We start from the raw sequence: 10,872 nt of genomic DNA on the forward strand, positions 1-10,872 counted from the left end.
ACGGATCCAGAGACGGACAGTCCCTTCCTCCTTAACCCACAGGGCTCTCTGGTGCGCCGACCGTCCGCCTTCAGGCGAGCAGCGGGAAGAACTGCACTCGCTTGGTTGAGACGTTAACGGCCAACCTGTCTGGCTGGCTGTCAGGCGCCGGGCTGTGGTTTGAGGTTAGGGTTCTCTGGTGATTCCCCTGCAGCCCTGTGGCTGCTGACAGTGCAGTGATGAGCAGAGAGTCCCGTAGGCCTAGACAATGGTCTACATGCTGACGGGGGCTGTACGGCATAAGGAGCCCGAGCTGCTGTCCCGTGAACTGTGTCCCAGCTCAGATGCAGGAACCTCCTCGCTCATCACGGAATGAGTCCTCTCCGGGGTCCTTTCGGGCTTGGCAGCCGGCTGACAGCCCCCCGGGCCAGCCTCCCTCCAGCGTCACAGGAAGCTGGGGCTCAGAGCTTCAGTGCGGCAACCGGGTAAGTGCTGTTGCTCTCCAGACCCTGCTCGTCCAGCCCTGCTCCCCAGACAGCTCTGCTGAGGCCTGTGAGGAGCAGGGGTCTGGGCTTGTCTCCGGGCAGTCATGGCGCTGGATTGCAGGGGGAGGCGGAGACGCTGCCCGCTGAGAGGGGCTGGGGGCGGACGGCAGGTTTGACAAGAATGGGCGCTGCCGAGGGGATGACTCGCTCGCCCTGCCGGCGAAGGATGGGGGCCAGAGGAGAATCCAGCTCTCTGGTTAGCGGGAGTTAGAAGAGCATTTTTGTCCCCTTGGGTCCTGGGGCCTGGCTGGCCCAGGGGACAGCGATGGGGGCTGAGTGCCCAACACCCGCAGCCATGGCCAGTTAGTGTCTGTGTCCTCGATCTCTAGGTGCTGAGGGAACAGGCAGCAAGGATGGACAGGACCCAACCCCCCTGCCATCCCCAGCTCCCAGCAGGAATGGGGCGTCCGGCTGGGGTCTGCTCTGCCCAGGGATCACATGAAACCTCCCTTCACCTGTCACCACCCCTTGCCTGCACTGCAGCCAGATAGGGAGGGGAGCTGCAGGCCGGGCAGGGATTTCCCCGCGCCTGGAGCACTTTGTTCCTTCTGCAAAGCGTTTCAAACCCATTGAGGACACAGCTGGCTCTGTTCTGCAGAGAGCCGCTGGGTTAAGGGCCAGGTTCTTCCCCTTGTTCAAACAGGGCTGGGCTGCCCAGTTCACATGGAGCACTGAGCATCAGTGTCGTGTGACTTCTATAAGTGGGGGGGCTGGGCTCCAGTCAGGCCAACGGGGCGGCGCGTGTGTGTGGGCAAATTCCCTGCCTGCCCACAGGGGCACCATTTCAGATGCTTCGGGGGGAGGAGGGGCATAACTTTAACCATGGTTCCAGGGACTACTTAGAAAACTGAAAACACTTGTTTTTTGGCAGATAATAGCTTACAATGCTCCTGTCAGATAATTTCTGTCTCATTCCTATAGCAAGAAAGAAAATTTAATAAATATTAGACCCGCTCAGCTCTAATACTAACATGTTCTGACCTCTTGTGGCAAGTCACTTACGGGACAGTGGTGAGGTTTAAATCATACTGTCTCGTCGTACTCAGATTCTCTTACTGAAGTCAGAAGGGACCATCATGATCATCTAGTCTGACCTCCAGCACATTGCAGGCCACAGAACCTCCCCAGCCCACTCCTGTGATAGATCCCGAACCTCTGGCTGAGTTACTGACCTCCTCAAATCATGGTTTAAAGACTTCAAGTTACAGAGATTCCACCATTTACACCGGCAAATGACCCATGCCCCAGGCTGCAGAGGTCTCTGCCAATTTGAGCCCGGGGGGAAATTCCTTCCTGACCCCAAATCCGATGATCAGTTAGATCCTGAGCATGTGGGCAAGATCCACCATACAGATACCTGGGAATAATTCTCTGTAGTAACTCAGCCCTCCCCATCTAGTGTCCCGCTCCAGCCATTGGAGATTTTTACTACAGGCAGTCGCCGATGGGCCACATGCCATTGTAGGCAGTCCTGTCACACCATCTCCTCTAGAAACTTCCCAAGCTCAGTCTTGAAGCCAGTTCGGTTTTTTTCCCCCACTGCTCCCCTTGGGAGGCTGCTCCAGAACTTCACTCCTCTGATGGTTAGAAACCTTCACCTAATTTCAACTTGGTGATGGACAGTTCCTATCCATTTGTTCTGGGGTCCACACTGGTGCTTAATTTAAATAACTCTTCTCCCTCCCTGGTATTTGTCCCTCTGATGTATTTATAGGAGGCAATCATCTCTCCCCTCAGACTTCTACTGGTTAGGCTAAACAAGCCAAGCTCTTTGAATTTCCTAAGGTAGGTTTTCCATTCCTCAGATCATCCTAGTAGGCTTTCTCTGCAGCTGTTCCACTTTGAATTAGTCTTTCCTAAACATGGGAGACCAGAATTGCACACAGGATTCCAGATGAGGTCTTGCCAGTGCCTTATATAATGGTACTAACACTTCCCTGTCTCTAGTGGAAACACCTCGCCTGAAACACCCCAGGACCGCATTAGCCTTTTTCACAGCTGCATACCACTGATGGTTCTTGTTCATCCTGTGAACAACAAATAGACCCAGGTCTTTCTCCTCCTCCTCTGTCACTTCCAACTGATAGGTCCCCCAGCTCATAGCAAAAATTCTTGTTGTTAGTCTCTAAGTACACGACCTTATACTTTGCCCTATTAAATATCATCCCATTTCTATCACTCCAGTTTACAAGGTCATCCAGATCTTCTTGTACGATATTCTGATCCTCCTCGGTATTGGCAATACCTCCCAACTTTGTGTCCTCTGCATATTTTATTAGCACGCGCCCACTTTTTATGCCAAGGTCAGTAAAAAAAAGTTTAAGATTGGTCCCAAGACTAATCCCTGAAGAACTCCACTGGTAAATGCCCTTTAGCCTGACAATTCACCTTTCAGTATGACCTGTTGTAGTCTTCCCTTTAACCAGTTCCTTATCCACCTTTCAGTTCTCATATTAATCCCCTTCCTATCCAATTTAACTAATTAATTGCTCACGTGGAACTGCATCAAACACTTTACTGAAATCCAGGTAGATTAGATCTACTGCATTTCTTTTGTCTAAAAAATCAGTTCTCTTTCCAAGGAAAGATATGAGTAACTTTGTAACTGCCTCTGGGATACAACAACTGAAATAATTGTAGAAAAATCTCCAATTACTTTCTATCATTTAGGTGACTTTTCCCAGTCCACCAAACTTGGAACAGATCATTTAACTTTAGGAAACATCCTACCAGTCCTTTCTTCTCTTAATCACCGTGTTTATAAACAAAATTCTGACTCCTAGACCCTGCCTCAGGGCTCAAGCTGGGAGCAGCTCATCTGTCTCCTCTGCAGAATTCATTGCATTGCACACTCAGGATGCCTGCCTGAGGCTTGCAGTTTGGGGGGGGGGGGACAAAGCCCTCCATGACCCCCCCCCCAAACTCCGCCTGTGGCTGCTGTGCTCATGTTTGCGCTGAGTCTTATGCTTTCAGGCTTTACTGGGAGTTCAGTGCCTAGATGCTTAGCTGGATGGATAGAGGAGTGTGTGTGGAGATGGATGGAGAGAGGGGCTGAATGGAGAGGGGGAGAGGTCTGGGTGGATGTATGGCTCATTGGAGGGGTGTGGATGGAGAGAGAGCTCGAGGGGTATTTATGGAGCTGGCTGGCTGGATAGATCAATGGGTGGATGGGGAGATAGGTGGAGGCTTGGGGATGGGGATAGGGATAGATAGAACTTCTCCGGAGTTTGAGGGGGTCAGGTTGGCTCCTCCTACCCAGCAAGGTGTGCAGGGCCCAGGTTGACAACATAGCGTTATGAGGGGCTCCTAATCAGTGTCAGTCCCCCGTGCCCCCAGCTCAGGACTCTGACCCCCTTTCAGGCACACAGCCCAGGCCTCCCCTCTAACCCTGCCCTCTCTTGTCTTCCAGCGGTGCTGAGATGAACAACTGGACGGCCGGGCTGGAGGCGACGGAGGCACCCCTGGGTGCTGCCCGCGGGGAGTGTGAGCTGAGTGACCCCGTGCAGTTGGTCCTGGTGCCCCTAGTGTACTGCGTGGTGCTCTGTGTGGGGCTGCCTGGCAATCTGGTGGCCCTGCTGGCCTTTCTGCAGAGTGGCCAGGTGAGGAAGGCCATCCGCATCTACCTCATCAACCTCACTCTGGCCGACATCCTCTTCAACCTCACCCTGCCCCTCTGGATCCCCTACTACTTGGCCGGGGGGCACTGGGTCCTCTCAGATGCCACCTGCCGTCTGGCCGGGGCTGCCTACTACATAGCCACCTACAGTGCCATCACCTTCATGACCCTCATCAGCTTCGATCGCTACTGCACCGTCCGCGTGGCCAGGCTGGACCTGGCTCTGAACCGGCGCCACGGGGCCATGGCAGCTTGCGTGACGGTCTGGCTGCTGTGTTTGGGCTGCGCCATCCCCTCCCTGGCAGCCCAGCAGACCTGGGCGGGCTCTCGGGGCACCAAGTGCTTTGAGCAGTCTGCAGGGCACAGGAACTATGCCTATGCCATGGTGGGCTTCTTCGTGGCCTCCTTCCTGGTGGTGCTGGGCGCGTACGCCTCCATCATGAGGTCGCTCTCGGCCACTGCCTCCCACGGTAGCCACCGCCGGCTGGCCCGGGCCATGGTGCTGGGCATGCTGTTGGTGTTCGTGGTCTGTGTGGCCCCCTACCACCTCACCCTGGCCCCCTGGGTGGCCAGCCGGACGCAGACCCCCGGCTGCAGCCCACCCTCCACCCTGGACATCCTGCACACCCTGAGTGTGGCCCTGCTGAGCCTCAACAGCTGCATCGATCCGCTGATCTACTGCTTCTCCATCAAGCGCTTCCGGGCTGATCTGTGGATGACTGCGCGCAAGATCGTCCGGTGCCTCCCACTGCCCCCCTCCCCACTGGAGAGATCCATTCCCAATGTCCGCTCCTCCTCCTTCACCTCCTCCTAGCATGGCCGCTGGGAGAATGGCTCACGGCTTAGCTCGGCTCCCTCTCCAGGGCACTGGTCCACCATAGCGCCAGCCTCCAGTGTCTTGGCCTCATTGTGAGAATCTTGAACTTGCTCCCGGGGCTCTTCCAGTTGGGTGGGTGGGGGGTCACCTGGTAACAGCATCTCCCTGGCCTGATTGGAGGGTGACCAAGTGTCCGATGTGAGCTGGGGATCTGCTCCCTGCCAGTGTGCCCCGTGGCAGGAGGTTGGCAGGAACGGCTTTGCTGACGAGTCTGAGCCAACCTGCCCGGATGCACCCAGCCCACCTGGATCTCACTCTCTGCCACCCCTCAGGCAGTCCAGCCCCCAGTGCTCCTCTGGGACATGGGCCTCCGTGGGGCTTTGGCTGGATCTGAAGATTCGAGGGACATGGCGGTGGCAGGTCTCTCTCCTCAGCAGTGCTGGCCTTGTTGCCTTCATGTTGCTGCCGGAGAGAGAGGCTTCTCCTGGGCTGCTCCTGCCTGTTTTGGAACCCCTTCTTTGCTCAGCACGGGTACGGAGCTGCCCCATCCCTGCCTTCCTGCTCCTCTGGCGCGTTAAACCCCGCTTGGGCAGATGTCCCCTACCGTCGCTGCTCAGGGTATGTCACTCACCCATCAGCCCCCTCAGAGCGTCTCCAACCTCTCGGCTGCATTGTGGGGACTTGAGCACTAGCAGTAATTAGCTTCTGGCCCTCCTGATGGGGATGTGCCCTGGAGGGTTACAACAGGCTGTTAGTTGGTGGGAGGGATGCATGGCTTTGTACCTGGTGTAACGCCCATGGCCAGGACAGAGGGTCCCGCCTGCTTGGAGACAAGGCTGCTTGGAAACGGGCCACGTGAATTTGTGCATAAACTGCGTTTTCTCTTCAAAGTTCTTTTCCTTGTCTCCTAGCTCGGCGGGACCAGAACGGAGCCCTGCAGCCGGCCCCTAGCAGGGACGGGTCGTCTGGCTGGGGTCTGCTCTCCCCAAGGGCCCGTTGATATGGGGTCTGTCATAGGGTGACACTGGCCCTTTAAGAGGGAAGAGGCCTGTGCACCTGTGACTGGGCACTTGACCCTCACTTAGGCTTAATTAGGGCCCTAGGGGATCAGAGTTGCCTGGGGCAAGCAAGGGAAGGTGCAGTTGAGAGCTGCTGGGAGAGTCGGGGTGCTTCAGGTCCCCTGGAGCAGGGAAAGGTTGCGCAGAGACCAGCAGGAGCCTGGCCACTGGCCTTCCTGAGCTGGAGAGCCAGTGCTGGGGCGCTGAGGGGGTTCTGAGCTGGGGGGCTGTGGTCAGGTCGAAGAGCCGTGAGGTCAAGTGGCTGGCCGGGCAAGTGGGGGCCTGCACTGAGGGTGGAAAGGCACTGGGGACCGAGTGCTGCTGGGCTCCCGGGTGGGTGACCTGGAAGTGATGTTGCTGGGAAGGGGAGTGGAAAACCAGCATGCATTGGTGTGTTTTACTAGGGGAACTGGGAGAAGGGTTTTTCCCATGAGGGGTCCACGGACTAGTGCACGTGTACATGAATAAATTCTGCCCAGAGGTGGCATCATTTGTATCAGACAGTGAGAGAGACTGTGCTCTTTTTTTGTGGCTGGGCTGAGGGGAAACTGAGGCACATGCACCTCAGGTTGGGTGCCTTATTACAGGGTCACTGTAAGGTCCCTCCCAATGCATCTTCCCCCAGCAAAAACCCAGACAGCTAGTGCCAGGGGCCCTGTGGGGCACTGTCGTATGCGGTCCTCTGTGGTGACTGGGGACAGCTATCTGTAGGGCACTCTCTAGTAACAGTTCCCCAGACTAATGGGAAGGGGGCACAGCTGCTCCAGGAGGGCAGATCCATAATCATGAGGGGGCAGTGACCCGGGGGTTTGCTGTACTGATGGGGAGGTGCTTACTCGTTGGGGAGACTTTAGTAGCAGCAGTGGGGAAGGTTATCCAGGGCAGGGCACTGGGAAATAGCAATGCCCCCTCCAAGTATAATGCCCCCTCGATGTATGGATGGCTACTAACTGGCTCTGCGTCTGCACACGTGTCTAATAATTGCTGGGTGTTTGACCCCCAACCCCATGATTATTTTATACTAAATGAGGCTATTTGGGAACTTAATTTCACACCCCAGCCCCCATGCAGCGAGCCCCCCTGAGCAGCAGGGTCTCCCCAGCCCCAGGCTTCTGCCTGGCGCAGTGAGCCTTAGAACCTCCCAATGCCCTGTCCTGTCCGCACCGGGTGCATGTTAAAGATCCTTGTGGCGCATCTTGGAAGAGCAGGCAGGGCTGCCCCAGAGTCCTCGCCGGGGTTTCCCTCCCCCGGGGCGTGCAGTGTTGCTGTATGCCTGGCTGCTGCCCTCTGCCCCAGAGGTAGCCACATTTCAGTGCGTGGCATGTGCAGGCAGTTGGTGAGCTGCTTTGGGAGCCTTGGGGATGAAAGGGGGCCAAGGGCTCTGCTTGGCGTTAGCGGGGCGAACACATGGTGCTGTTGGGAAGTCAGTGCCACCAGCGGTGGGTCCTAGAGGCTCTTGCAGGGGAGCAGAGGGATGGAGCCAGGGTTCACCGGTCCCCAGGGGCTGCAGGCGCTGAGATAGCACATTGCGCTATCGTCTGTCACCCTGCAGCGCCGCTGGCATGTGTGGGGCTGGCTCTGGCTCGGGGCTGCCTGGATAATTGCTGGCAGGACTAACAGCACCTACCGTGAGCTTCATTTCTGTGGCCTGTTCGGCCGGGCCCTGCTGCCAGGCACTCCGGCTTCGCAGCCCATCCCGTCCTGCCAACCCCCCTCGTTTGAGTGATGACAAGCCCAGCCCACACCAGGCATCTCCAGAGCTGCAGTTCCCAGCGGGGTCCTGGCTTGTCCCACCTGGGAGCAGGTGGCCTCTGGGGTGTGGCTCTCTTGAGCGACTGAGCTTGTGCCCGCTGGCGAGGGAGCGTCATGCTGCTGATGAGAGGTTCGGAGGTTTCTGCTCTTGCCCTTGGACAGCCAGTGTCTGCCTTGAGTTCTGGGTAGGCGGCTGCTGCCCACTGGGTGCTGCTTGCTGGGATGCTGGGCAGAGATGGGCCTCGAGTCTGTTGTAGCTGAACTAGGAGCATTTTGGTCACTGGTGTGTTTCAGAGCAAAACTAGTAGCCAGCCTGGCTGTGTCAGGGAGGAGGCAGCTTGTGTGAGCGGCAGGCAGGAGAGACGCTGCAGCCCCATGAGCTGGGCTGGGTAGGCATCATACAATCAGCGGAATGAAGGACAGGGGTTTGTCCAACTTGTTTTAAAAACCTCCAGTGTGGATTCCACCACCTCCCTTGGGAGCCTGTTCCAGAGCTTAACCACCCTTATCATTAGAAAGTGTTTCCAGCTATCGAATCCCAAATCTCCTTTGCTGCAGATTAAGCCCATTCCTTCTCATCCTACCTTCCGGGGACAGGGAGAACAACTGAGCCCTCTCCTCTGGAATGGCCCTTCACGTATCTGAAGGCTGTGATCAGCTCCCGGCCAAGCCCAGAGGTGCCCAGGTTTTTTAACCTTTCCTCAGAGGTCGGGTTTTCCAAACCTTTTAATCATTTTTGTTGCTCTCCTCCGGACTCCCCGATTTGTTCCCATCTTTCCTAAAGTGTGCTGCCCAGACCTGGACCCAGTCCTCCAGCTGCGGCCTCGTAGTCCTGAGTAGAGCAGGACAACTACCCTCCATGTCTTACGTCTGACACTCCCGTGAACCTGTGTATCTGTGCTTTTGCATGTGTTCCTATCTGGGTGTGCGGGTGTGGTTAGTGTGAATTTGCACGATTGTGTGTGCAGTGTGCATGTGTCTATTGTGTGCAATTGCGTATGCATGCTTCTCTATGATGCATATAATTGCGCACACATGTCCCTGTGCGTCTAGGATCTGTGCAGTGCATGGGCGTGTTTCTGAATTTTGTGCGCATCCCCAGTGTATGTCTATGCTGTGTGCATTTGCACAATCACGCATGCATAGATTGTAAAGCCCAAAGGGAGCACTGTGATCCTCTCTTCTACCCTCCTGTCTGACGCAGATGCAGACCCAGACCCAGACCTGAATTAATTCCTGGTGAAACTAACACAGATCTTTTAGAAAAAACATCCCGTCCTGCTTTACAAGTTGCCCATTATGGAGATTCCACCACAAGTCTTGGAAGTTGTTCCAATGGGGAATGACCCTCGCCTTCCTTCCCCTCTGAATTTGTTCTAGCTTCAACTTCCAGCCGTTGGGTCTGTGTGTGTATGTGTCTTTTGATGTGCCTAGTTGCATACGTGTGTGTCTTCATGCACATCTATGCTGTGTGCAACTGCCCAGGGGTGTGTGTGTCTTGCTGAGTGCAATCAAATGGGCCCCTGTGTGTGTGTATCCGCATTTACATGTGCGTGAGAGTCAGAGCTGTGGTTTCTTTGCCGAAGAGCTGACTGTTAGAATCTGTTCCTCCTGGTCTGAATGGAGCTGCTTGTCATGCAAACATTTCAGCTTCCTTCGCTCCCACACTGAGTCACAGCTGTCTAACAAGGTCCGGATGCACTAACCTGCCCCTGTGAATGAGCTTGTTTACCGCCCTGAGAGCAGGCTGCGACTCTGCTATGCTCTGGGGGTTGGCACAGCCCCTGTGGAGGTTCCCGTGGTGATATCACCGGCTGGTGATGTGTAGGCAGCCCGGGGACCTGGACCCTGCAGTAGGGTGCCTAGATAGCAAGTGTGAAAAATCAGGACGGGGGTGGGGGGTAATAGGTGCCTATATCAGACAAAGCCCCAAATATCAGGACTGTCCCTATGAAATCGGCACCTCTGGTCACTCTCCCCTGCAGCCCCAGCTTGGAATCTGTTTAACCCCAAGCCTTGGCACCTACTCCAATGAAGAAATGCCAGTCCCCACCCCAGGGCGTACGGTCCCTGTGGGGCACTACAAATGTACCTAAGCATCTCCCACTCCCGCCAGGGCTCTAGCAGGGGCTGAGGCTGGGGGCATTGTTTGCAAAGCCCCCAGATGAGAGGACACCTGCACCATGACCCCCTGTGCTGAGCTAGGAGAGGCCCTGCTGGGCCATGCAGTCCCCCGCTGTGCCATGCCTGAGACACCTGATTCCACTGGGCGGGGTGCAGCGGGAGGGAGAGACCCCTTTCAGAGGCACGAAGGAGGGGAATCTTCTCTGCCCTGCCTGCTCCTGTGCGGGTACCTCTGGCTGCCAGGAGGGGGAGTGCTGGTGCAGGGCAGCAGGTGCAGACCCACTGAGCTGAGTGAGTCATGGGACTTGGTGCAGAGTAGCAGCCTTGTTAGTCTGTATCTGCAAAAAGAAAAGGAGGACTTGTGGCCCCTTAGAGACTTGGTGCAGAGTTGGTGGGGGTGCGGGGGATGGGGGATGGAAGAGGGGGAGCCAAGCTGCTGGGGGAAGAACAATAGAATCCCTCCAGCCTCCATCATTCAGGCTGTCGCCTCTGGAGAGGTTAGCACTGGCTGGGGCAGAGGGTGGGGGGCCGGGAGCAGTGGAAGGATGCCAGTTCCCACTTACTTGCTCAGAGATCCCCTAGAAAGGGCAGCGTCTCTTTAGGAAGCTCAGCTCCCTTCTGTAGCCACCTGTGGCAGTCCCTGCGGCAGGGGAAACAATCCTGGCTCTGCACAGAAATAAGATGCCCCAACATTGGGCAACCACCTGCAGTCTGACTCATGCCAGTCTGGTGTTTTTCCTTAAAGCCCCAGCTCCCGGAGTCACATGAGCATCTCAGCATTCAAAGTTTCTAGCCCGGTTGACTGTAGAGAAGCTTGAGAAAAGGCTCAGACACCAGAAGGCAAAGCACCCCACATGGATTGTGAGTCCTTTAAAACTCCTGCTGCCGGGGGGCCTGGTTTCTGGCCGCGTGCGGCTGGCAGTGCTGTGGGAGAGGTGACCTTGAGCCCTGGAGAACACAGGCAGTGAGCGGCTCGCAGAG

General features: G+C 56.2%; 1 protein-coding gene across 1 annotated transcript; it reads left to right on the forward strand.

Moving 5' to 3' along the window:
• Positions 1 to 351: 351 nt before the first annotated feature.
• LOC140900578 (platelet-activating factor receptor-like) lies at positions 352 to 4,954 on the forward strand. Its single transcript, XM_073318084.1, has 2 exons — positions 352 to 464; positions 3,934 to 4,954. Exons 1-2 carry the CDS (start codon positions 352 to 354, stop codon positions 4,952 to 4,954), a joined length of 1,134 nt encoding a protein of 377 aa, XP_073174185.1.
• Positions 4,955 to 10,872: the final 5,918 nt, after the last annotated feature.

This window comes from Lepidochelys kempii, chromosome 19, assembly GCF_965140265.1.
Source record: "Lepidochelys kempii isolate rLepKem1 chromosome 19, rLepKem1.hap2, whole genome shotgun sequence".
Classification (NCBI taxonomy): Eukaryota; Metazoa; Chordata; order Testudines; family Cheloniidae; genus Lepidochelys; species Lepidochelys kempii.